The 26,351-nt window shown below is 43.3% G+C and overlaps 1 protein-coding gene across 3 annotated transcripts in view; it reads right to left on the reverse strand.

Annotated features, from left to right (window-relative positions):
- The window catches only part of EIF3A (eukaryotic translation initiation factor 3 subunit A), a 330,727-nt gene that overhangs the window by 237,040 nt on the left and 67,336 nt on the right, over positions 1 to 26,351 (reverse strand). For all 3 annotated transcript variants that reach the window (XM_033943256.1, XM_033943255.1, XM_033943254.1), the window contains exons 7-8: positions 12,803 to 12,974; positions 8,517 to 8,621 (exon numbers count right to left, since the gene is read on the reverse strand). In XM_033943256.1, coding sequence (XP_033799147.1) covers positions 8,517 to 8,621; positions 12,803 to 12,974 — 277 coding nt within the window. The remainder of the gene's footprint in view (positions 1 to 8,516; positions 8,622 to 12,802; positions 12,975 to 26,351) is intronic.

A 26,351-nucleotide genomic window follows, 5' to 3' on the forward strand; every position in this document is an offset into this window, starting at 1 on the left:
AGCAGGATAGAATCTGTTTTGCTATTTGGGATCTTGCTAGGTACTTGGGGCCTGGGTTGGCCAGTGTTGGAAACAAGATACTGGGCTTGATGGACCTTCGGTCTGTCCCAGTATGGCAATTCTTATCTTAACAATGAGGAACGGGATAAAATGGGAAAGTATCTAATAAGCTATTCCTTTAACTGTTTTGAGAGTTCTACAAAAAAAAAAGGCCACGGAACAAAATAATGATACCCCTCTCTGAATCTAATCACTATGCAATAAAATTTTTTGTTTCTGGGCAGTATGTGTAATTTCCTAAAAAGTATAGAAAATGTCCGATTTCCATAAAATTTTTCTTTTGTGACCAGGATAGTCAAATTTTGCAATTTTCCTATTTAAAAAAATAAAAACCTGAATTTTTATCTTTTCATTCTTATAAAGTCACAAAAAACAAAATATGAATCACAATTAATATGTATTTATATTAAAGTTATACAAAGATGAGCACAGAAGATTTAGAAGTATTTTTCAAGATCTGCGATTGCCACTTTCACATATCAGCCCAGATGTTGTCTCCCATCATGTTCTCATTATACTGTCCTTGGTAGTGGCGTTAAATTAAAAGTCCAGTGTATCTTGGTAGAAGCGCTCACCTTGCTCCTCTGAGTATGCTTCCACGTTCTCCTTGAATGTCTCAAGATGAGCATCAAGGAAATGGACTTTGAGAGACATCCTACAGCCCCATTTTACTGTAATTCTTCACCAGATTCTCAACCAACTCCACATAGTTTTCGGCCTGGTGATTGCCCAGATGTCCCAAACCACTGTGACAAAGCCACTTTCTCCTTCCTTGTTAGCTTCTTGGGAAATTCCTTGCACTCCAGGATTATCTGTGGTCTGACGAAGATACCAGCTTTGACCTTTGCCTCAGATTAGGAAAGATGTCTTGAAGGTACTTGAAGACTACTGACTCCTTATCTAGAGCTCTGACAAATTGTTTCATTGGCGGTCACTGCACTGATGTGCAGTGGTGGCATCAGCACCTTCCAGGGGTCCACCAGTGGTTCCCATATGATGTTCCTTCTCCCCACAGAGAACTTGGTTCGCTTTGGCCAGTCCCGCCTTTGGTAATACGCCTTTGTGTCCCTGCTGTCTCAAAGGCAGATAACAGGGACACTTGGTAAAACCATCTTAGAGACCCATTAGGAATGCCACCATTTTGAAGTCTCCAATGACCTCCCAGTCATACTCATCATACTTTAAGGCACCTAGTAAGGTCCTGATGCTGTTAGAATCCTTTTCCAGGTGTACTGAGTGAGTCAGCACAGCTTTGATGCTCCTGGATGAGCTGTCCATGAAGAGATGCCACTCTCTCAGGTTACTAGCGATTCCAATTGCCTCAGACTGGTCACATTGTGGCAGAAGTAGAGCCCATCTTGATAGGTGAAGGTAGAAAAAGCTTGGTGATGCTTCCTCTGATCTGTGACTTGCACACTTTCATCCAACAAGTTCCACTGCTTCAGCCTAGACATCAAAAGCTTGGCAATGGACTTGGTGAGACCAAGATCTCTGATCAATTAGAGGTCCTTTTGTACCACTGATCTTGCAAACTGGATCTACAATGTCTCCCTCATTCTCTGACTTGCTGCTCTCTTCTGAAGACATCTGTTCTTTCTCTGGTGGAGTGGAGAGGAGTGGGTGCTCAGGGCAAGGTGGTACCGGGAGCGATGGATGAAGGAATGTCCGAATATGTGACTGCAGATATATGCTTGCCAGTTCAACATTTGGAATGGTCCACTGTGAAGAAGTAGCAGTTGCTTGAGTGGTCATGGGTTCCCGCCAAATTCTTGGGATAGCAAACTTCATGGCTCTTTTTCCCTCTGCACCATCCTGTAGAATAAAATAAAATCATGGTAATGAAAACAAATTTATTTCACCTATGACTAATGTGTGTGAGATTCTCGCAACATATTTCATATATATGATATATTTTCAAATAACATTGAAAATTTTAGCATTTAAATATTTTTAAAAATTAAACATTCTAAGAAATTTTATAGCAGAATATTCCACCATCCAAGTGAGAAATAACATTGTCTTACCTTCCCAAGTTTTTTCGCAGTGCTTGCATGTAGAGTGAGGTGCCCAAGGTTGGTCTTGATCCCCATCAGGCATGCCGAAATATGCCTTATATGTATTGCACATCTTAGCAGAGGCTTCTATGGAGTACTTTTTCCCCACTTGTCTTAATAAATTGGCCGCATACATAGCAGAAGCCTCTGGATACCATCTAAAACAATGCAAATACGTTACCATTTAAACAGTGGGAACTGAACTGAGCTGGAAGACTTAAGATCTCTACAGTTATGCCATACTATTTATATTGATGGAAAGTTCTAGAAAGTTCTTGAAAATCTAAGGGACTCTTTTTCTAAGGACAATGGACAAATTAGGGTGGCAGGCACCTACCGTTGATTTTAGCCTGTGGTAATTCAGAAATTACCATGGGTCAAAAAAGTGTGGCTCATAGGCATGTCTGTCAAGATACGGGTTTCTGCCCATAAGTGCTGTGGTAGCAGCACGTCTGAAAAGCCCTTACCACCTTCCTTCTAGATGGACATGTATCATAAAACTCACAAGCCGTTCAAAAGGAATCCATTAGTTTCCAAATCCCTCCTCCTTCACTAGAGGGCTCTGCTGCCCCCTTCAGTTTGAAAGCAGACATGAACCATGAGGTACTTCCAAGATTTGCAATACGAGCCTTTACAGTCAAGTGAAGCTGAAGATATGACCATCCAAAAAATATGGCTTTATGCATTTATGCAAATTTTCAGTTTTTCAGATTCAAATATCTCTAATGTGTAGGGTTTTTTTTAATATCATTTGAAAGAGCATGTTTTTTGCTACAGAAGCTATCCTGTTTCATCTTGGACCCGACCTTTCTTTGGTGAGAATTGATGGTTTAAAGATAAGCATTACTTGCTTGCGTAAACATGTTATGTTGAAGGGTCATTGGCACTTCATTGTGAATGAACTATATTGATCTGAAAACTCATAACCAAGCTTTGCCAGCCACAAGTACTAGTCTTGTACTATGCTCAGCGTTTGACAAACTTACTGTGCACTTTTGCAAGATGACAGTCAAAACATGCATTGGCTTGCACAAACTACTTACTCGTGCAACCCCAAATGCATAATCACGTGATTCACAAGAATGTACACATAGCTGTAGTAGTATGTCTGATACATGCAGCTTTTCTGAACATGTTCTGACTTGCAGCTATCACAGTGGCTTTAAGGTTCATCATGACCTTATAACACCATATGAATCTGAAAAACAGTGAAAATTTGCATAAATGCATAAAGCCATATTTTTTGGACGGTCATATCTTCAGCTTCACTTGACTGTAAAAGCTCATATTGCAAATCTTGGAAGTACCTCATGGTACATGTCTGATGGCAAAGTTGTACCCTCAGCTGACTTATCTACCAGCAGCAGTATGGAGCCAAAAATTTTCATTCGTGAATTTTTTTTTTACTACTTTGCTGACCTGTAGAAATGGAAGCACATTCGCAAAAGATTTCAAATTTGGCACAGGAACTTGCCCCAAGGTGTTGTACCAAACTGCAAAATTTCAGACTCCTAGGTAGTTTCCTTTTGCCGCAGTGCTTAAGCAAAGTTGGCATTTTAGGTCACAGGAGGCATGGGAGTGGATTGATGACTTTTGTTCAACCACCCATAGCTTCTGGCCAAATTGAGATAGAAAATTTTGCAGTTTCATTTAAGACCCTAGACAACACCCCTGTAAAATTTGATTGGATTTCAAGGGGGTCGGGTGTGGGCGGTTTACAGTATTGGTCCACTTGACATGGAATGACCCTTTTGTATTTCAGGGCACTGTTCATTGTACTATTCTGGGTGGGGGAGGGATCATCTAAGGGGTGGGTTGAAAGTTTTGATTGTGTTCTGTATTTTATTGTAGGATGTGTTTTTGAATATTTGTTGCATTTCCTCTCTGTATTCTGCAATTATCTAATAATGTTTAAAAAACAAAATACAGAGTGATTGGGCTCCAGGTCTAAGCCACGTCCTGTGTTTCCCCAACTCTTTACACTGTACCTTTTAAGAACCAGTAAATTTACTGTGGGGGTTTTTGTACTGTAAAAAAAAAAATTACCATTGAACAATAAAAACAGCGAAAAATATGCCAAACAGAAACCTTTATAGAGCTCAAATATTACCACTAAGGTCTGACTGACATCCAAAATTTCAGTTTTTTATTTGAACTTTCTTTTTTTTTTTTCATATTCTTTATTCATTTTTTCACCTTACAAGTACACAATATTACATCATTTAAAACTTTTACACATCACTTGAATTTCTTTCTATTGTCATCGTAAATACATAAATTTATTCCCTCCCTACCCATCTTTCCCTCAAATATTTCAATCAAAAATATCATATAAATATTGTATTCTTATCTATTGATTAACCCTTAAATAGAACTTTATACCCTCCCCCTATGTATAAATATACTGTCAGTGGAAAATGAACTTTCTGATCGAGACATAGGCAAGCACAGGAGATAACTGACAGGGCAGGGTTCCAGAGTGACACACCTATCTACTAGAAAAGATATTAGCAAGGTAACAACATAATCTCTTTTTCTAGACCATCATTCCAGACAGATGGGACGTATAAAAGCAGTCCCAGAAATCTAGGATGGGACCTCTGTCACAATCTCCACTTTCACCTCGTCAAGCCAGCCCCTCCTATTTGCTTTGATAAAGGTGGCCTAAGCACCCAGCATTGCTAGGGCCTGCTCGCTGTTCGAGCTCTGCTATGCCTAGAAGTTGTCATCCAATATTTTCAGCTCCCAGACCCACAGCACACAGCACTCGACTCAAGCCTTTATAGACGGTGCGCTGATCTCTCCACTCACCATCTGCACAATTCTTTGTAGCCATCGGTAGATCCCACTATAAGATAGGAAATTCTAACGTTGCAGCCTCCTGAACCAGCTAGGGACGGAGCTCCTGGCTCAAGCTGCCATTTGCTCCAATGACGGCACTTCCCTTTCTGAAGCCAGAGAAAGTTTTTGAATGGATATACTGAATTTTTATTTAGGAGGTGTAGGACTGATTTTAAGAGACCATTCAAACCAAAACACTATTTTCTTTCCTCAACTCCTAAGGCATGGGGCAATCAAGGGGTGAAAACAGGAGGCCTATGAGTTTAAAGTAGCCACTTCTTATTTTAAATTTATTTAAAATTTGAGATACCGCACATCCCATTCATAGTTAGACCTCAGGTTCTTTTCCTTTTCTTTTTTTAATTTATAAAAACTTTATTGAACCATATTACATTACATTAGTGATTTCTATTCCGCCTTTACCTTGCGGTTCAAGGCAGATTATATAAGAATTGTTAAGATATTAAGAAGTACATATTGTTAAGATATTAAGAAGTACTTAGGGAATAGTTTGAACATTTTCTGGTTTGCTAAGGAGTAGTTGGTATTGCAGGAGGAGTTCAGAGTATGTTTGGTTGTGTTATATTGGTTTTATGTATTTTTTGAAGAGTAGGGTTTTTGTTTCTTTTTTGAAGGTTTTATAGTCTGTGGTCGAAATCAGCAAATTGGTGAGTTGTCAGTCTAGGTTCATTGCTCTGGTGGCCAGTAGGTTGTCATACATTTTTCTTCATTTGACATTTTTAGTTGGTGAGTGTGTGAATATTGCGTGGGATTTCCTGTGTCTGGTTGAGGTGGATTGAGTTAGTCTATTGTTCCAGTAGGTAGGGCTATCTCAGTTTATAGCTTTGAATAGTAGGCAGAGGAATTTGAAGTGCACTCTGGCTTGTATTGGGAGCCAATGTGAGTCGTGGTATGCCTCTGTGATGTGGTCGTATTTTTTCAGTGAATAGATAAGTCGTAGGGCTGTGTTTTGTATTGTTTGAAGTTGTTTTATTGCGGTTGCTGTTGCAGGGGAGATATACTATGTTGCAGTAGTCTATTAGGCCAAGGATCAGTGATTGAACCACGAGTTGGAATTGTTTTCTGTCTAAGAATTTTTGGACTTGTCTTAGGTTTCTCATAGTTGCGGATGATGTTTTTATTATGTTGTTGATTTGTGGTTGCATGGTACAGCCTCTGTCTATCAGCACTCCGAGGAGTTTTAGTGTGGGTTGAATGGGGTATGAGATAGAGTTTATTACTAGGTTAGTCAAGTTGTGGCTTTACTGTTTTCTAGGAGGATAAAAAACAGGCTTATTGCACCAGACAATAGCAAAAGAACATAAAAGTTACCATCAATACAACACCATAGGTTCCACTTACGATTACTGTAGCTCTTCAGTACATGGCTAGACAATGTCTCCTAAAGAGAGTCTATGAACCTAACAAATCAGTACTGAATATATCCCTCTTCCACTACCCAGATCCCCCCTCCCCCAATATGATAGAACAAGCTCTAAATAGTGAGGGTGTGTAGTGTGAGTGCCAGCAACAGATGAAAATCTCTAAGCAGTACAAGTTGAAATTTCTCACTCCGTGCAAGAAAGGGAGCCCAAACTTTCTGGAAATAAGAGAGCCTATTTCTACAAAGAGCTGTTAATTTTGACATCAAAGATATATGGTTTACTTTCTCAAGGACACCATCCAAAAGGGGGGGGGGGGGGGAGTTCCTGCTGTTCCAGACTATTGCTACTAAAAGGCAACCAGCTGTTACTACTTGTGTGACCCATTTGCGCTGGCAGGGCAGTAATGCCAGAGGTGCGACATTCAGCAGACAGTATTCAATCGATTTGTCCACCTCAGCTTCTTTCTTCGAAGGAATTAACAAACGGATGGACAAAGGGGACCCCATTGACATCGTATACTAAGACTTCCAAAAAGTCTTTGACAAGGCACCTCATGAAGGCCTACTTCAGAATCTGAAGAACCATGGGGTGGAAGGAGATGTACACAGATGGATCAGGAATTGGTTGGCAGGTAGGAAACAGAGGGTAGGAGTAAAGGGCCACTACTCGGACTGGAGGAGGTTCACGAGTGGTGTTCCGCAGGGATCGGTGCTCGGACCGCTGCTATTCAATGTATTCATAAATGATCTAGAAACAAGGACGATGTGCGAAGTAATAAAATTTGCAGAAAACACCAAACTATTTAGTGGGGCTAGGACTATAGAGGACTGCGAAGGTTTACAAAGGGACCTGAACAAACTAGGGGAGTGGGCGATGAGATGGCAGATGAAGTTCTATGTAGAGAAATGTAAAGTCTTGCACGTAGGAAACAGAAACCCGAGATACAGCTACACGATGCAAGGGCTGTTACTGAGTGAGAGTACCCAAGAAAGGGACTTGGGGGTAATAGTCGACAAGACAATGAAGCCGTTGGCGCAGTGCCACTAAGAAAGCAAATAGAATGCTAGGTATAATCAAGAAAGGTATTACAACCAGAACGAAAGAAGTTATCCTGCCGTTGTATCGGGCAATGGTGCACCCACATCTGGAGTACTGCGTCCAATATTGGTTGCCGTACCTAAAGAAGGATATGGCGATCTCGAGAGGGTTCAGAAGAGAGCGACACTTTTGATAAAAGGGATGGAAAACCTTTCATACGCTGAAAGATTGGAGAAACTGGGGCTCTTTTCCCTGGAGAAGTGGAGACTTAGAGGGGACATGATAGAGACTTACAAGATCTTGAAGGGCATGGAGAAAGTGGAGAGAGACAGATTCTTCAAACGTTCGAAAACTACAAGAACGCGAGGCCATTCGGAAAAATTAAGAGGGGACAGATTCAGAACAAATGCTAGGAAGTTCTTCTTCACCCAACGGGTGGTGGACACCTGGAATGCGTTTCCAGAAGGAATGATAGGACATGGTACGGTATTGGGAGTTCAAGAAAGGTTTGGACAATTTTCTGAAGGAAAGGGGATAGAAAGGTATAGATAGAGGGTTACTATACAGGTCCTGGACCTGGTGGGCCCCCGTGTGAGCGAACTGCTGGGCATGATGGACCTCTGGTCTGACCCAGCAAAGGCACTTCTTATGTTCTAATGTTCTTAAGCAGGTGCAGTGCCACGGACCTCATGGCATTACACACCCGTAACACAGGCAGAGTCCTCTTCATTTGGGCTTACAGTTCCAAATCTACAACTGTACACACCACTACTTCTTTCAGACTTGTTTCTTCCTCATTTCGTCCTTTTCTTGCCGTGATCATTATAGGGAGTTCCATACCTTTTTAAGTAGGTAGTATAAAAACTCAAGATCTATCCACAACATATCTATAGCCTGGTCTTTGCAAATGATGGCCTTGGGCCAGGCACTAGGCATCAATCGAGTCACCAGTCGCCACCTTTCTGAAATGCCTATGAATCCCTTCCCCTGTCGACTGCTTCCATAACATCTTCAGCCACGATCCAATTTAGGGATTAAACTGGGAATCTTCCACATTTAAACAGTAAAACAGTATTTAGCACCTGAACCACCAAGCTGGTAAACAAAATAAGAAAGAAATGTCTGGGAACGTATGTACCTTTGTGACTCGGCCACACAGCTTCAGTGGATGAAAATCTACCTCCAACCAGTTGTAAACTTCTTTTACCTCTGGTACAACATACTGCAGCACGTTGAACCTCACCTAGAAGAGAGTTACTCAATAAGTCAGATTAAAAGTCCATGTGCAGTAACACAAGCAGCATACAGTGGAATACATTCGCTATAGGTTACCCTGCACATGGGTAACATCCCTCTTCTATATGGCATGTTTTACTGAATCAAAAATCAACAAAACCAGACATTTTAGTCAGATAAAAGTTTTAATCCCAACTCCTTTTAACAACCCAATAACCTAAGCTATTGGTGGAATAAGGAAACAGATTATATCTCTGAAAAAGGTGAAATCTGAAGGAGAGTTGTGGGCATTCTCCTAGCACCAGCCAACAGAAGTCCTCTGTTCCACAGCTCTGAAATCTGTAATCATTAATAAAGCTTTGCATCCCTAGGGCTATTACAAGGAGTAGTCTAATGGTTAGTGCAGTGGGCTAAGACCCTGTGGAATTGAGCACTGTTCCCACTGCATCTCCTTGTGACAACCCAACTACAAAAAGCTTACATTGTAAGTCCACTAGGGACAGTGAACGTATCAATAATAATAAAAGGCTAAGCATGCATGCGCTTTTCAAAAATCGTGATTCCTGGTGGCATGAGGTATGCTTCTGTGGCCAGTCCTCACAGCGCCTGCGCGTGACTGTGCAGAAGACACCAGCGACTCCTCCCTCCCACTGCCGCTCCTCTTCAAAGCGGCCTGCTGAAGTTCGCCAGCCGCTGTAGCGAACCTCGCAGGCCGCTCTTCACTTTCCCGACATAGTGCAGAAAGAGTCGGGGTTACCGCTGCCGCCACACTCACACCTCTTCCTGCAGCCCCGCCCACCGCCATGAAGCAGGAGAACCTGCTCGACGATCTGGGCTGAGAGGTGAACGATGCAGCTCCAGCTCCAGCTCGAGGAATGGAGGGAGGGTAAGAATGGGAGGAGGGGTGTGGAAACAGAAGGGGGCCATGGGGCAGGCAGGCATTGCACAACAGGGGACCAGGGGGAGACTGAAAGGGGGCTGCTTTGGGGGGAGGGGCAGACAGCAATCATCAGGGGGAAACAGAGGAGGGCTATGAAGCATGCAGGAATGGCACAGGTAGGCATTGCACAACATGGGACCAGGGGGAGAGGGAAAGGGGGAGGGGGGCAGACAGCAATCATCAGGGGGGAACAGAAGGGGGCCACGGACATAGTGCATTGTGCGTGGAGCAAGGCCGGCACGATTTCGGAAGGTGTTGAGGCCCAAGACACTGAAGACAGCGTCGATGCGGGTCCGTCAACGAAATCGCGCGCTGGCACTTGACACACTTTTTAAAACCAGTAACAGGCCGGGACATAGGCCGAAAAAGCTCCGCCGCAAGGTCGAAGCCGCGGGGCCGCTGCCACGCGACCTGCCCGGTCGAACGATCGAACAAAATTTTTTTTTATTATTTTTTTTTTTAAAAACAACAAAACGTAACGTGAGCCAACAGGAATGAGCACAAAAAACCCAAACCCGTGGGCACAGAAGGCACAAAAAGGAACTTCGTGCAGAGAGTTTCAAAGGCAAACTTCTCAGCTCCGCGGAAGAGAAAGAACTGAGGAGACACGCCCGGTGCATCGGGCGATAAGGCACTCGCGCATGCGCGGTGTGGGCAACTCGAAACTTCTAAAAGTTTCTACAAGCAAGTGTGCTTGTGAGATGTCCGCATCGGGGCTCCGTTGGATGACGTCACCCACTAGTGAGAATACCTGCCTGCTTGTCCTGGGATAATAGATGTTAAATCACTTTGGTTTTACCACAGAAAGGAGGTATACTGAATCCCATTCCCCCTTTCCCCCCAAAGTTCTTGATATTTTAAGTAACCCTTGAGCTTGCCAGAACTGATCAAATTCGTTATTATTCCACCACTGTCTGCAAAGTTACTGCTGAGCTTCGAATATATATTTACCTTTGATGTGCTACAATAAAATAGGAGAAATATTAGACCGGAACAATTGGAGATCCAACATAAAGGACTACAAACAACTGATAAAAGAAAAACGAAAAACATTCTACTCATCCAAAATTCATACATCCAATATGAGTTCAAAAGGATTCAACACTAAAGAACTGTTCAACCTGGTTACAAATTTATTCGACACCACACGCCACAATCAATCCATGCACGACATAAAACTTCCATCAGCAGACGATCTAGCTCAACACTTTGACTCAAAAATTAAGAACCTAAGGAACAATTGCCCAACAAACAGCATACCTGCACATCAAATAGCCAACATATATGAAAACGAAATACCTGTGGATATGTTTTGGACCTCCTTTCAGGATCTAGAATGGAATAACTTCATAAAACTCTATAACAAGTACACTAAATCACACTGCATTCTAGATCCCTGTCCCCCCAACATTATGAAAACAGCCCCATTAGACTTTAAACTAACACTGTGGAGTTATCTGACCAATAAGTTCAAAAACGGAAAATTCCTAACGAATAACGGTCACATTATAATCACCCCAATTCCAAAAAATCGTAAACAATCCCTAACATCTGTAACCAACTATAGACCGGTAGCATCCATTCCATTCTTCATAAAAATAATGGAAGGTTTAGTACATACCCAATTGATGAACTACCTTGATCAGTTCTCACTACTACATGAAACCCAGTCTGGCTTCAGACCTCTGTTTAGCACCAAGACGGTGATTGCAGCGACCCTAGAATACTTACGCAACTTATTCAGCAAGGGCCACAATGCCTTAATCATGCAATTTGACATGAGCTCGGCCTTCGACCTGGTGGATCACAAAAAATTGCTACAATGTTTAGACGCAATCGGCATCGGAGGTGAGGTATTCGACTGGTTCCGAGGATTCCTTACGACCCGCACCTATCAAGTACACTTCAACTGCAACCTCTCTAAAACATGGAGAAACCCATCAGGCGTTCCACAGGGGTCTCCATTATCCCCACTACTCTTTAACGTCTATATATCATCACTAGGCATGCAGCTGGCCCAACGGGGTATAAAAGTATTCAGTTATGCGGATGACTTCACAATCATTATCCCGTTTAATACGTCACCCTCCGAAATCATCCCCATGGCAACAGAAGCGCTAAACCTGATGGAACAATGGACCACAGAATTCAAACTGAAGCTTAATTCAGATAAAACTAAATTCTTCATAGCCTCGCCACACCCACCTATCACCACAACACCACTATGCATTAACAATCTTAACTACCCTATTCAACCTACAATGAAGGTTCTGGGGGTAATACTGGATCAAGGTCTAACTATGAAAGACCATGTGGACTCCCTAGTCAGAAAGGGGTTTTTTACTCTCTGGAAACTTAGGTCCATTAGAGCATACTTCGACGCTTCAGCATTCAGAATTCTGGTACAATCCCTAATACTAAGCCACCTTGATTATTGCAACATTACCCATCTGGCAATCACCCGGAAGCAAATGCAGAGACTTCAACTGATCCAAAATGCAGCAGTCAGGTTGATCTTCAGACTGAAGAAGTCCGATCATATAACCCCTTCCTACCGACTCCTGCACTGGCTGCCAATGGAGGCACGTACGAAGTTCAAACTGGGATGTCTCTGCTTCAAGGTATTATCCGGTCTAGCCCCTAAATATATAACAGACCTCTTCTCATTCCCAACCAACAGACATGAGAGAAGAGCACACCAGAAATTCGTTTCCCCACCAGCCAGAGGATGCAAATATAAGAGACACCATCAACAACTTCTATCATACCAAGCAGCCTTATGGGGCAAAGACTTGGAAAAACTAATTACATACACAAACAATTATGGTGAATTTAGGAAACACCTAAAAACATACCTGTTCTCGAAATACCTAGGTAACGAATCAGAACAATAGCCCCCATCGCAATCCCTCCCCAAATTAGATCTTGTAAACTGTTAACCTCTAATCTCTAACTATGAATGTTCCTTTCAATTTATGGAATTTTTCTAATTCATTGTAAACCGCATGGAACTTCACGGTCCTGCAATATATAAACTGTTATTATTTTTGTTGCTACTATCAGATATTCACTGCTACACTCTGTAATTCGATGTCTGTGCAATTTATCTTCATTGTAAACCGCCTAGAAGTCACAAGATTGTTGGCGGTATATAAGAATAAAGTTGTTATTATTATTATTACAATGCAGAAGCACACTTATTGACTTTGCATTATGTCAGATCAGTATCCCAGAACCCCGTTACTCACCATATCGTTTATCAGCCCACTGCGGGTGGGTGGGGACTGCAATCCCAACAGCGTGGCCAGACGGCGCTGCTTCTCTGTGATGATACCATCCATGTCCAAAAGGCGAGCAATGTCTGTGCGCTCAGGTGTGATGGGGACGGAAAGAGTTGCCAGAAGCACCCTGGTGGACATCCTAAAAATACATCCAAAACCAGTAATATTTTTTTTATTATTATTCACTTTTAAGACATACCATAAAAAATGTAAAGGTGGTCAGGTAACTAGATGTGTGCCATAAAAAGTATGGAAGTAAAATGTAATGAAGAGCAACAAAAATATGGGAGACAGCCCTTCTTCCTTCCATCCCTATCTGCTGAATGAAGTTTCTAGACCAAATGTGCTCATTCACTGCTTGGAATCTATTACAGGGCACCCACAGAAACCAGAGTTCAAAGATCAGAAAGAAATCATCATTTGATGGAAGTCAGGAAACAGCAAAAGAAATATCTTAAACAGCAGCATATTCTATGTTTGATAGGCAACAAGAAAATCTTTCAAAAAGACTTCACCAAAAAGATACATTAACTTAATAGGGTAACCTCTGCCAGAAGCCATGAAGAATGAACTGATCTTTATGCGGAGTCAGATTATTGTAACTCGGTTTATCTGGGCATTAAGCAGAGCAGTCTAAAACGACTTCAGTTAATACAGAATATTGCAGCTAAGCTCATTTTTGGGAAACGAAAGTATGATCATGTTTCCCCTTTGTTGATAAAGCTTCACTGGCTCCCAGTTCGCATTAGGATCCAGTTTAAATGCGCATGCATAATCTTCAAGCTCCTCTATGGAATATTTGATCCTTTTGTCCCCTTATGTTGGAACTAGATGGCACCGAGGAAGGACGCCTGAACAAGCCGCGCTACTCGTTTTGTTATTTTTTAGTTTTCACTAAACCGACTCCACCTTTTCGTTTACACTTCTCAGCGAAGCCCTCTTTGGCGCCTAGCCGACTGTTTGCCCACCTGGGCTGATCGGCAACCTCTCTTTCTTCTTTCACACGCCGCGGCAGAGAGCCAGTCAAAGCACCACGGAGGCCGCCGCCACCTACAGCGGCGTCACTCTTCACCACCACCCACGGCAGCGTCATTCCCCGCCCGAACACTGCCGCCGCCTGCAGGCATCGATCCCCACCCGAACGCAGCAGAGAAACAGAGGGACCAAGGCCAAGGCTGGAGAAGCGACTGTGCACCCGGGAGCCACAGCAGAAAGTCCAACCTGGAGAGCCTCTGCGGCACCGATCTCCACTAAAAAAAAAAATTATTTGCAGAGAAGAAAAGGAGGACTGAGGCAACAGCCCCTGCCCATCACCTCGGGGACGAAACTCGCAGGAGGCCCAATCGATGTTGCAGAAGTAGCATCGGAACATCTCCACAGTCCAGGACTCATTTACTTGACCTATCCACCTCGAACTTATACATTATTTAACTTTATTTTATTTACCAATTTACTTATTTTTCTATCACCTGCATCTCGATTTTATCCATCTCCTGCATCTAGAATCTTTTTTCTACCATCTCCTTCTAATATTTTCACTTTAACTCAATTTATTTTGTTTATCTATTTTATTATTTCTCTACCTCCTCTATCACGGGATTCAGGCGTGGGAGAGCATGCCGCCCCTCCCCACCACTACTCGTTGCTGAGCCAGTTGGAAGGCCCAGCGACTCAAATTTGAACCTTCCTACCTCTCCTGACCCTGCCACCTTCTAGGCGTGGGAGAGCACTCCGCCCCCCCCCCAACCCCAACAACTCAAATTTGATCACCTCCTACCTTCTTCTGACTCTGCAACCCTCTACCATCAAAGGACCAAGACGGGACTCAGGCATGAGAGAGCACTCTGCCCCCCTCCAATAACTCAAGTCTGAACACTTCCTGGCTCCTCCTAACACGCAACCCTCTTCCATCGACGGACCAAGACGGAACTCAGGCACGGAAGAACACTCTGCCCCTCCCCTCCACCACTAGTTGCGGAGCCAGTTTGAAGGCTCAGCGACTCAATTTTGAACCATCCTGCCTCCCCCGACCTTGCCACCTTCTCCCATTGACTGACCGAGACGGGACCCGGGCGTGGGAGAGTACTCTGCCCCTACCCAGCAGCTCAAATTTGAACACTTCCTGCCTTCTCCTAACTCTACAACCCTCCTCCATCGACGGACCAAAACGGGACTAGGGCGTGGGAGAGCACTCCACCCCTCCCCATCACCACTAGCTGCCAAGCCAATTGGAAGGATCAGTGACTCAAATTCAAACCTTCCCTCCCCACCGCTGCTAGTCACTAAGCCTTCTCCGAACCCTCAACCCACCACCATTGACGGACTGAGACGGGTCTCGGGCGCGGAAGAGCACTCTGTCTCTATGTACAACTACAATAGTCATCACACTTAGCACCAACATGAGAATCACACCACCAAAATACCCACAAGCAATCCTACTAATAACCCTGCTCCTAACCAACTGGAAAGCAACTGCAAACTACGTCTCTCCAATACCAACTATAGTAAATTCCAAGGGAATCACCCAACCAACCTGGCATCCCACAACAGACAGAAACTCAATCTATCAGACTTACACTTACCAACCCACCCCACAATCAACAAGAAAACCGACAAACCCACATAAGACCAAAAAACAATCCCACCAAAGATCACTCATATACCCAAAAACAACTCCCAACACACCAACAGACTACACCACCCTCAAATGTGCATATGTGAACATCAGAGCCATAGGCCCCAAAACAGAATGCATAAAAAACTGGATAGAAGAAGATAACCTAGACTGCCTTTTCCTCACAGAGACCTGGCTTACCTCGGACTCGGACCCCAGAATAACTGAAATTTGCCCAAAGAGCCACAAGTTAACAATGGTCTAAAGAGAAAATAAAAGAGGAGGAGAAATTGCCATCATAGCCAGAAGCACAATAAACCTAAAAATACAAGACAAAACAACCAATCCATACATGGATTTACTAACCTGTCAACTTTCAAGCACATCACTCAAAGGAACACTAACATGCATACTCTGCTACATAACCCCAAGTAATTGGATCACAGCAAAACCAATATTTGAAGAATTTATATATCGAAACTAATTAACGACAACCTAAAACCTAATCCTAGGAGACCTCAACCTCCACCTCGAAAACCAATCCTACAATCATGTAGGAACCTTACTATCATACCTCAAGGCCTTAACATATAAAATACTAGACCCTCAAACCCTCAAAGGACACCAACTCGACATCGCAGCCTACATGTCCCAACAACCCACACAACCAGAGAGCCAAACGTCAAACGGAAAACCATTCCCTTTGGTCTGATCGCTACACATACACGTTCCGGTTCAGCAGGAACTTGTCTAACTTTGTCCTGAATCCTTGAGTAAGGAACTCAAGATAAATTTGGACTCTGATTCCAAATATACTACTGAGTTTTTAGAAGAGATGGGCATGTTTCGACCTCCTGCGGAGTCTCTTAAAATACCCATTAATATAGACTGCTTTCTTAAACTTTCAAGAGGAACCTTGAAACATTTTATTTCATTCCTGCTGTTCCAAGCAAGCTGGAATCCCGTTACAGAATGGTCCACTGCAAGGGCTTCGAGAAGTCTCAATTATCGCATCAATCCCTTCTCATGGAGTCCTCTTTGAAAAGGAACAACCCTTCCAAGGTCTATGCTACTGTCTCTCCTGGAAGAGAGGGCAAGACCATGGACAAGTTTGGACGCCGTTTGTACCAGAATTCTCTGATGGCAAACAGGGTTTTGAATTATAATTTTAACTTCATTTTTTATTTCAAGCATTTGGTTGACACACTGCCTGCTTATTTCAAGTATGTTCCTCAACATGTCTTACAGATTTTCAGAATACCATTACTACTCTGAATCAACTCCGCATGCATCTCCTTCAATCTTCCTATGATGCATTTGAGCTTTCCTCGAGGGTCACCGCCTTCTCAGTTTGCCATGCTTGCCTGGCTTCACACTGTAGACGTGGACCCTAATCTACAGGATCGCCTCACCAACATCCTTTGTCAGGGCAATGACTTGTTTGATGACTCCATCGAGGAAGCCACTAAGAAGTTGTCTGAACATGAGAAGTCATTTGCTTCCATCATTCGTCCTAAGCCTAAGCCTTCCACCTCTAAGGGTTTCCGGCCTTTACCATCTTACCAGCGGCGTTCCCACAGAGGGCAACTCCTTATACCAGGGTGCCTCCTAAGAAACCACCACAGCAACAGAGGCAATAGAAACCTCAGACTTCTGCTGCGCCTAAGGCCTCTCAGCCTTTTTGACCAGCTACTACAGAGCATAACTTCCATCGTTCTGCCTCTGTCCTCTCCCCTTCCCATTGAAGGTCGTCGCCATCTTTTTTTACCAATGATGGAAGATCATTACATCAGACCATCATAGGGAAGGATACTCTCTTCATTTCATCCAGGTTCCACCAGATCTACTTCCAAGAGAGTATCCTTCTAATCCATCCCAGACTGCCCTTCTTCAGGAAGCTCAAGCTCTGCTTCATCTCTTTGCCACCAATGAGTTCCGCTGGAACAACAGTGCAAGGGTTTTTACTCCTGTTGCTTTCTCATTCCGAAGAACATAGAAACATAGAAGTAGACGGCAGATAAGGGCCACGGCCCATCAAGTCTGCCCACTCTAATGACCCTCCCTATCTATCTTTGATAGAAACATAGAAGTAGACGGTAGATAAGGGCCACGGCCCATCAAGATCTACAACCCATTTTGGATCTCAAAGCCCTCAACAAATTTCTTGTCAGGGAGAAATTTGGAATGTTGTCTCTAGCATCATTGTACCCCCTTCTGGATCAGAACGATTGGCTATGTTCTCTAGATCTCAAAGAGGCTTACACTCGCATTCCCATTCATCCAGCCTCTCGACAGTTCCTCAGACTTCGGGTGGGAAATCTGCATTTTCAGTGCAGTGTGCTACCTTTTGGCCTGTCTTCATCTCCAGGAGTGTTCACCAGGTGCCTGGTCGTAGTAGTAGCAGCTCTGCGGAACCATGGGCTCCAGGTGTTCCCGTACCTGGACGACTGGCTCATCAAGGATTCAGCATCTCAGGGGGTTATTGTGGCGACCCTATGAACTACATGGTTCCTACAGAGTTTGGGGTTCGAGATCAACTTTCTCAGGTCCCGGCTGCAACCCTCTCTGAATTTGCAGTTCATTGGAGCAGTCCTGGACAATGTCTGACTCAGAGCATTCCTTCCTCGGCAGCGTCAGGATGCTCTCATTCGTTTCTGCCACAAGGTGTCTTCCTTGACTACAATTTCCGCAAGATGCGTGATGGTTCTCCTGGGTCACATGGCCTTGACAGTTCATGTGACTTCTTTTGCCAGACTTCGCCTCGGAATTCCTCGGTGGACCCTGGCATCTCAGTGGGCGCAGGCTTGCAACCCTCTCTCTCAGCACTTTACAGTCACTCCTTCAGTGAGACAGTCTCTACACTGGTGGATGCTCTCTTCCAGTCTCTCCAGAGATTTACTGTTTCAAACACCTCATCAGAAGGTCCTCACGACAGATTCCTCGACCTACGCTTGGGAGGGCTCATCTGGACGGTCTCCATACTGAAGGCCATTGGTCCAGCATGGATCGTCAGTGCCATATCAATATGTTGGAACTCAGAGTGATTTTCGGTGCTCTCAGGGCTTTTCAGCATCTACTCCACGACCGGGTGGTCCTCATTTGGACAGACAACCGGGTAGCCATGTACTACATAAACAGGCAGGAAGGCACAGGATCTCTCCCTCTTTGCCAGAAAGCTCAACAGGTGTGGCACTGGGAATCCATCACAGCACCTTCCTGAAAGCGGTTTATGTTCAAGGAGAAAAAGGCTGTCTGGCAGACGGATTGAGTCGTCTTCTGCAGCCTCATGAGTAAACACTCAATTCGTTGCCTTTCCATCTAATTTTTTCTTGGTGGGGGTCTCCTCAGGTGATCTCTTTGCGTCTCCCCACATCAACAAACAGCCTCAGTTCTGCTCCAGGATATAATCTCCTCATCGCCTTGAGGCAGATACTTTCCTTCTGGAATGGACAAATCAGTTCCTCTATGCATTCCCTTCATTTCTTCTGATTCTCAAGACTCTTGTCAAACTCAAACAGGAGCATGCCACCGTGATTCTGATAGCTCCTTGGTGGCCCAGGCAACCTTGGTTCTCACTTCTACTTCAACTCAGCAGCAGGGAGCCAATGCGTCTACCATTTTTTCTCTCTCTGCTTTACACAGAGTCAGGGGTCTCTACTTCATTCCAACCTGCAGTCTCTACACCTGACAGCTTGATACCTCTCAACCTAACTGCCACTCTACAGTTTTCTCAATCTGTACAGGACATTTTAGAGGCTTCTAGAAAGCCTACCACTAGGCAATGCTACAATCAGAAATGGACTAGATTTTCTGCTTGGTGCTCCATTCATCACAAGGAGCCTCAATCTACCCCCTTGTCTTCAGTGTTGGATTACCTGTTCCATTTGTCTCAATCAGGCCTCAAATACACATCAATTCGAGTCCATCTCAGTGCAATTGCTGCTTTTCATCAGCCTATTGAAGAGAAACCCCTTTTGGCTCATCCTGTGGTTTCCAGATTTATGAAAGGACTTTTCAATGTCAAAACACCTCTCAAACCTCCTCTACTGGTTTGGGATCTCAATGTTATTCTTGCTTAATTGATGAAGCCTCCTTTTAAACCAATGGAGTCAGCTCATCTTAAATATCTCACTTAGAAAGTGGTTTTTTTCATTGCTCTTTCGTCTGCTCACAGAGTCAGCGAGCTCCAAGCTTTAGTAGTGGACTCACCTTTCATAGTATTCCATCATGACAAGGTGGTCCTTCGTACTCATCCTAAAATTCTTACCTAAAGTGGTTTTAGAATTTCATCTCAAACCATCGATTATACTTTCAGTATTTTTTCCAAAGCTGGGTGTACTGATAGATAGGACCCTGGAATCGTCAGCACAATGCGTGGCAGCGGCAAAGAAAGCAAATAGAATGTTAGGCATGATAAAGAAAGGAATCACGAGTAGATCGGAGAAAGTTATAATGCCACTTTATAGAGCAATGGTCAGACCACACTTGGAATACTGGTGTCCAACTTTGGTCTCCCAACCTAAAGGAGGATATAAAACTGCTGCAGAGGGTGCAGAGACGAGCAACAAAACTAATAAAAGGTATGGAGAACTTGGAATAATAGGAACGACTTAAGAGACTGAGACTGGGATTGTTCTCCCTTGAGAAAAGGAGACTGCGAGGGGATATGATCGAGACTTTCAAAATACTGAATGGAATCGACAAAATAGAGCAGGAAAAAAAAATTATTTACAATGTCCAATGTGACACGGACAAGAGGACATGGACTGAAGCTGAGGAGGCCAAGTCCAGGACAAATATCAGGAAGTTCTGCTTCACGCAACGAGTGGTGGACACCTGGAATGCTCTCCCAGAGGAGGTTATTGCGGAATCCACCGTTCTAAGATTTAAAAGCAAACTAGATGCACATCCCCTTACGAGAGGCATAGAGGGATATGGGTGACTAAAATTATGCCAGGTGTACACCTGGCTGGGCCTCCACGTGTGTGGATCGCCGGACTTGATGTATCAAAGGTCTGATCCGGAGATGGCAGTTCTTATGTTCCTTCGAAATCAATTGGATCAATAACAAAAGCACTCCAATTATTCAAAAAACAACGTACAACTCACGCAAACACATTGATCCCACCATATTCTGGACAAAAGCAGACAACATAATCCAATACTACACACCCAAAGACTTCATCTCACAATAGAACCACCCAAGTACAACTCTGGACGAACTAGCCCCAGAAAAACCCAATACCAAAATCCATAGAAAATCAGACAAGTGGTTCGACAACGAACTACTCCAACTCAAAAAGCAATGCAGACAACTAGAAAGAAAATGGAGAAAAAGCAGCCATGAATTCACAAAAACAGCATGGAGAATAATGAACCAAAAATACAAACAAAAACTGAAAGAAAAAAGAAAGACCTACTACTCAAAGCAAATAGGAGAAGGACCCCAAGATACAAAAAAAAGCTATTCCAGCTACTAAAAGTTCTCATAGACACCACACCCTACCTATCCAACAGCAACTCCGCCTCCCCCTCCCTCAGCCACTCTCTTAGCTACATACTTCAAAAACAAGATCGCAAACATCAGAACCACGTTCAATGGAATTCCCACTCACGTAGAAGAGACTTCACTTTCCCCCACAGAAAAAGAATCAGTTGCAGCAGACAGAACCTAGTCTCACTTCTCACACATACAATGGTCAGACTTCAACAAACTATATAATAAATACAGCCACGCAGTCTGCGACCTCAACCACTTGCCCCCCATACTTATTGAAAACCTCGAGCACACTATTCCACTCCCTGCTCCTACAATGGATATAATCTCTACTCATAGATGGACAGTTCCCAAAAGACCTCAGCGAAATCATCATAACTCTGATACTAAAAGACCCCAAAGGAACAACGGACCAACCATCCAACTACAGATCCATAGCCTCAATCCCATTGTACATCAAGCTGATGGAATATCTAGTAGCCAAAACCTTAACCTCATACCTAGAAAACCACAACTTACTCCACCCCACACTGTCTGGCTTCAGAACCAACTACAGCACAGAGACCCTATTAGGAACACTAATGGACACAGCTAGACAATCTCTCTGTACAGGCAAGAAAATCATGCTCATACAACTAGACCTCTCTGCAGCCTTCGATCTGGTAGACCATAACATCCTCCTACAAACGCTAGACTCCATAACCTACAGGGTTAAAACAATTAAAGAAAAATCAGAACCATGGTCCAACCCGTGCGGAGTTCCCCAGGGATCACCTCTATCTCCCACACTATTCAAACTATACATAGCCTCCCTCAGCTCCTGCCTAGACAAACATGGCATAACCTCATACAGCTACGCAGATGACATCACCATTCTCCTCCCCTTCGACCACCCAGAATCCACCATGACAGGCACAATACACAAAACACTCGAAACAGTAACATGGATGACTGAACACAAACTAAAACTCAACCCTGACAAAATAAATTTCATCCTCCTAGAAAACAGCAAAACTCCAACCTTAACAAACATAGCAATAAACTCGAACTCATACCCCATTCAACCCACACTAAAACTTTTTGAAGTACTGATTGACAGAGACTGTACCATGCAACCTCAAAATCAACAAAGTAATAAAAGCATCATTCATGACTATGAGAAACTTAAGACAAATCCGAAAATTCTTCGGCAAGAAACAATTCCAACTTTTGGTTCAATCTCTTATCCTTGGACTAATTGACTACTGCAACATACTATATCTTCCTTGCCCAGTGACCATGATGAAGCAATTACAAACAATACAAAATATAGCCTCACATCCATAGTGAGTAAACTCATGGAAACACTAATTAAGCATAAATTAGATACGATCCTGGACGAGAAGAATCTACGGGATCCCCGCCAACATGGATTTACCAAGGGCAAGTCCTGCCAATCCAATCTAATTAATTTCTTTGACTGGATAACAAGGAAACTGGATGTGGGCGAGTCCCTAGGCGTCGTGTACTTGTACTTTAGTAAAGCTTTTGATAGCGTCCCACACCGCAGACTATTGAGCAAGATGAAATCAATGGGACTGGGAGAAACATTAACTGCATGGATCAGTGATTGGCTAAACGGTAGACTTCAGAGAGTGGTGGTGATCGGTGCCCCTTCAAAAACGTCAGAGGTGATCAGTGGAGTGCCGCAGGGCTCGGTCTTGGGCCCGATCCTCTTCAACATATTTGTGGGAGATCTGACTCGGGGGCTTCAGGGTAAAATCACATTATTCGCCGTTGACGCCAAACTATGCAACATAGTAAGTGAGAACACTTTGCCAGACAGTATGACGCAGGACCTACTTCTAGTGGAACACTGGTCCTCGATTTGGCAGCTAAACTTCAATGCTAGAAAATGTAAGGTCATGCACCTTGGCAGCAGGAATCCGTGCAAAACTTACACACTTAATGGTGAGACCTTAGTTAGGACCAAGGCGGAACGTGATTTGGGGGTGATCATTAGCGAAGACATGAAGACTGCCAATTAAGTGGAGAAGGCTTCATCAAAGGCAAGACAAATGATGGGTTGTATCCCTAGAAGTTTTATCAGCCGGAAGCCCGAAGTTATAATGCCGTTGTACAGATCCATGGTGAGGCCTCATCTGGAGTATTGTGTACAATTCTGGAGGCCACATTACCAAAAAGATGTGCTGAGAGTTGAGTCGGTTCAGCAAATGGCCACCAGGATGGTCTCGGGACTCAAAAACCTCCCGTATGAAGAAAGGCTGAATAAATTGCAGCTATACTCACTCGAGGAACGTAGAAAGAGAGGAGACATGATAGAGACGTTTAAATATATCACGGGCCGTACTGAGGTGGAGGATGATATCTTCTTTCTTAGAGGTCCCTCAGCCACAAGAGGGCATCCGCTGAAAATCAGGGGTGGGAAATTTCATGGCGACACCAGGAAGTTCTTCTTCACCGAAAGGGTGGTCGATCGTTGGAATGAACTTCCACTTCAGGTGATTGAGGCCAGCAGCATGCCAGATTTTAAAAGGAAATGGGATACACATGTGGGATCTCTAGGGGGGTAAAATCAAGGGGGTGGGGTCGTTAGAGTGGGCAGACTTGATGGGCTATGGCCCTTTTCTGCCGTCATCTTCTATGTTTCTATGTTAAGACTCATCTACTCATTGAAAAAAATATGACATCACAGAAGCATACCACGACTCACACTGGCTCCCAACACAAGCAAGAATACACTTCAAATTCTACTGCCTACTTTTCAAACCTATTAATGGAGAACGCCCATCCTACTGGAACAACCGACTAACTCAATCCACCTCAACCAGACACAGGAGAACCCACTCATTATTCACACACCCACCAACCAAAAATGTCAAACGAAGAAAACTATATGACAATCTAATGGCCTCCAAAGCAGCAAAACTAGACAAACAAATCACCAATCCGCTGTCCTCGACCAGATTACAAAACCTTCAAAAAAGAAACTAAAACCCTACTCTTCAAAAAATACATAAAACCTATTTAACACAACCATTTCCTGCCCAATCTCCACCCACCATACCCAGTATCCCTTTCAAATCTAAAATGTTTCTAATTACCCAAAATGTATCGCCTCAAGTTCCCGACAATTCTTATATAACTCTTACATAATTCATATGACAATTCTTATGTAAAGTTACAATTCTTGTAACTCCTGATAAATCTTATGTAATCCGCTTTGAACCTCAAGGAATAGAAATCACTAATGTAATGTAACTAGTCTTTAAGCCCGTTACATTAACGGGTGCTAGAATATATGTCTGTCTGTCTTTCTTTCTGTCTCTCTCCCTGCCCCCTATGCAGCAGCAGCATTCCCTCCCCCTCCATTTCCCTGTGCAGTAGCATTTCCCTCCCCCATCCCAGATCCCTGTGCAGCAGCAGCAGTATTTTTCTCCCTCTCCACGTCCCTGTGCAGCAGCAGCAATCCCCCTCCCGTCGCTTCCTTTCCCTTCCCAGCAGCACGCAGCTAAAACGGCTCCCTTAGTTCCTTGCTGGAGTTATTTTTAAGTTTAAAGCTGCCGTGGGGGCTCCTCTCACAATCCCCGCCTGCATTGAAAGCATTCTCTGACACAGGTGCAGCTTGTGAGAGGGGCCGCCACGGCGGCTTTAAACTTAAAAATAACTCCGGCTCAGGGAGTGTAAGGGAACCAGCCAGACTGCAGAACATTACCTTGTGACCCGCGAGTGTGGGGCCGTTATATTTCCTCCCAACCTAATAGAACCCTAAGAGCGCATGCGCACTCCTACCTGCCACAGACTTATGGATCACGGAGGTAGGAGTGCGCATGTGCACTTAGGGTTTTATTATATAAGATACCCTTATACTTTGCCATTTGAGAAACACACCAAGATATAAGTTAGCCTTCCCTTACTTTAAGGGAATTAAATCTGCTGGGAAGCTCAATCGATCTTTTATTTTCAAGTTTGTAGAGATCTGGAATGAACTTCCTGACTCCATTAGGCTTTTAGGCCAGCTGCAATTATTTCGTAAATTCCTGAAAATTTTGTTGTTCTCACAATTTTTAAATGGTTTAACTACAGCCTCAACAAAATGATAATAGTATAGTTATTTTTCTTATGCTTTTCTTATGTACTTTAGTTTTTAATTTGTTCTTCCTTCTCCTATGTTTTCTGCTATGTTTTTTCTAGTCTTAATTATATGTGAACCGAGTCGAGCTCCACTGGGAGATGACCCGGTATATAAACCAAAGATTAGATTAGATTAGATAAGATATACAAAAAGCATAAAGGTGTGTGGTACATAATCACAACAAACTGTAGAGAATTCCCTATCAAATAAAGGTAAAATTGTGTCTTGCCTGATAATTTTCTTTCCTTTAGTCACAGCAGATGAATCCAGAAATTGTGGGTTGTGACCATCTACCAGCAAGTGGAGATAGCTCAGTTTGGTTCTCTCTGTCTTATAAGATGATAAACTCACTGGTTAGACAGTATTTTGCATATAAAAGGTTAAATAGAATTCTTACAAAAATTTGTTTGGCTTGGTAAAATTCCTAGAATTGCTTTAGTGTCTTTGCAAAAGTCAATTTTTCCAAATTTTATAGGTATCATCAAGCCTATATTTTGCGCCAAGGTATGTATTGGGTCCTCCCAGAGCCCATTGAAAATATTCCAGACTGGTTGTGGTTGGAATGGCGACTCATTTTTCCTGTGCGATTAAACCATGTTCTTAGTATCAAAATGCCTAGGATATATAAAGAAAACAAAGTGTTAGTTGATACATGGAAAAATTTGAGGTTTGTGAATAATTTAACTCCTATTCCTATACATAAACCAACAAATCAAATTATATGGCTTAACTCCAAGATTCAAATAGGCAGATTCAAGGTCATCTGGAAGTATTGGGTAATGGCAGGTATTAGAACTTTGGACGGTGTTATATCTAATGGTAAACTGCTTGACTTTTCACAGCTGTAACACAAATTTGGTCTTAATAAATCACAAAGTTTTAGATGGCTGCAGCTGAAGCAGGCCATTCAGGCAGGGTTCCCTGAATGGAAAAATCTTAATAACCAATATAGTTTAGAGTTCTTGTGCTTTCAGGTGGACTTCCTGGGACACCAGGCCGCACAGTGGTATAAATTGATATCTGGATTTATGAATTTATGAATTTAAAAAAAAACAAAACTGGTCTGAGGGACATTTGGAGCATTGAGATTACCGGTAAGCATCAAATTACTGCATCTCAATGGCCACGAATTTGGTCTTGGAGGATGAGTTGTACAATGTCAGCATCTAGAAGACAAACTTGGTTTTTTCTGTTACACAGAGCTTTCTGGACCCCTGTTCGTTTACAAAAGTTAGATAGCTCTAAGTCAAATAAATGTTGGCATTGTCAT

This window comes from Geotrypetes seraphini, chromosome 4, assembly GCF_902459505.1.
Source record: "Geotrypetes seraphini chromosome 4, aGeoSer1.1, whole genome shotgun sequence".
Lineage (NCBI taxonomy): Eukaryota > Metazoa > Chordata > Amphibia > Gymnophiona > Dermophiidae > Geotrypetes > Geotrypetes seraphini.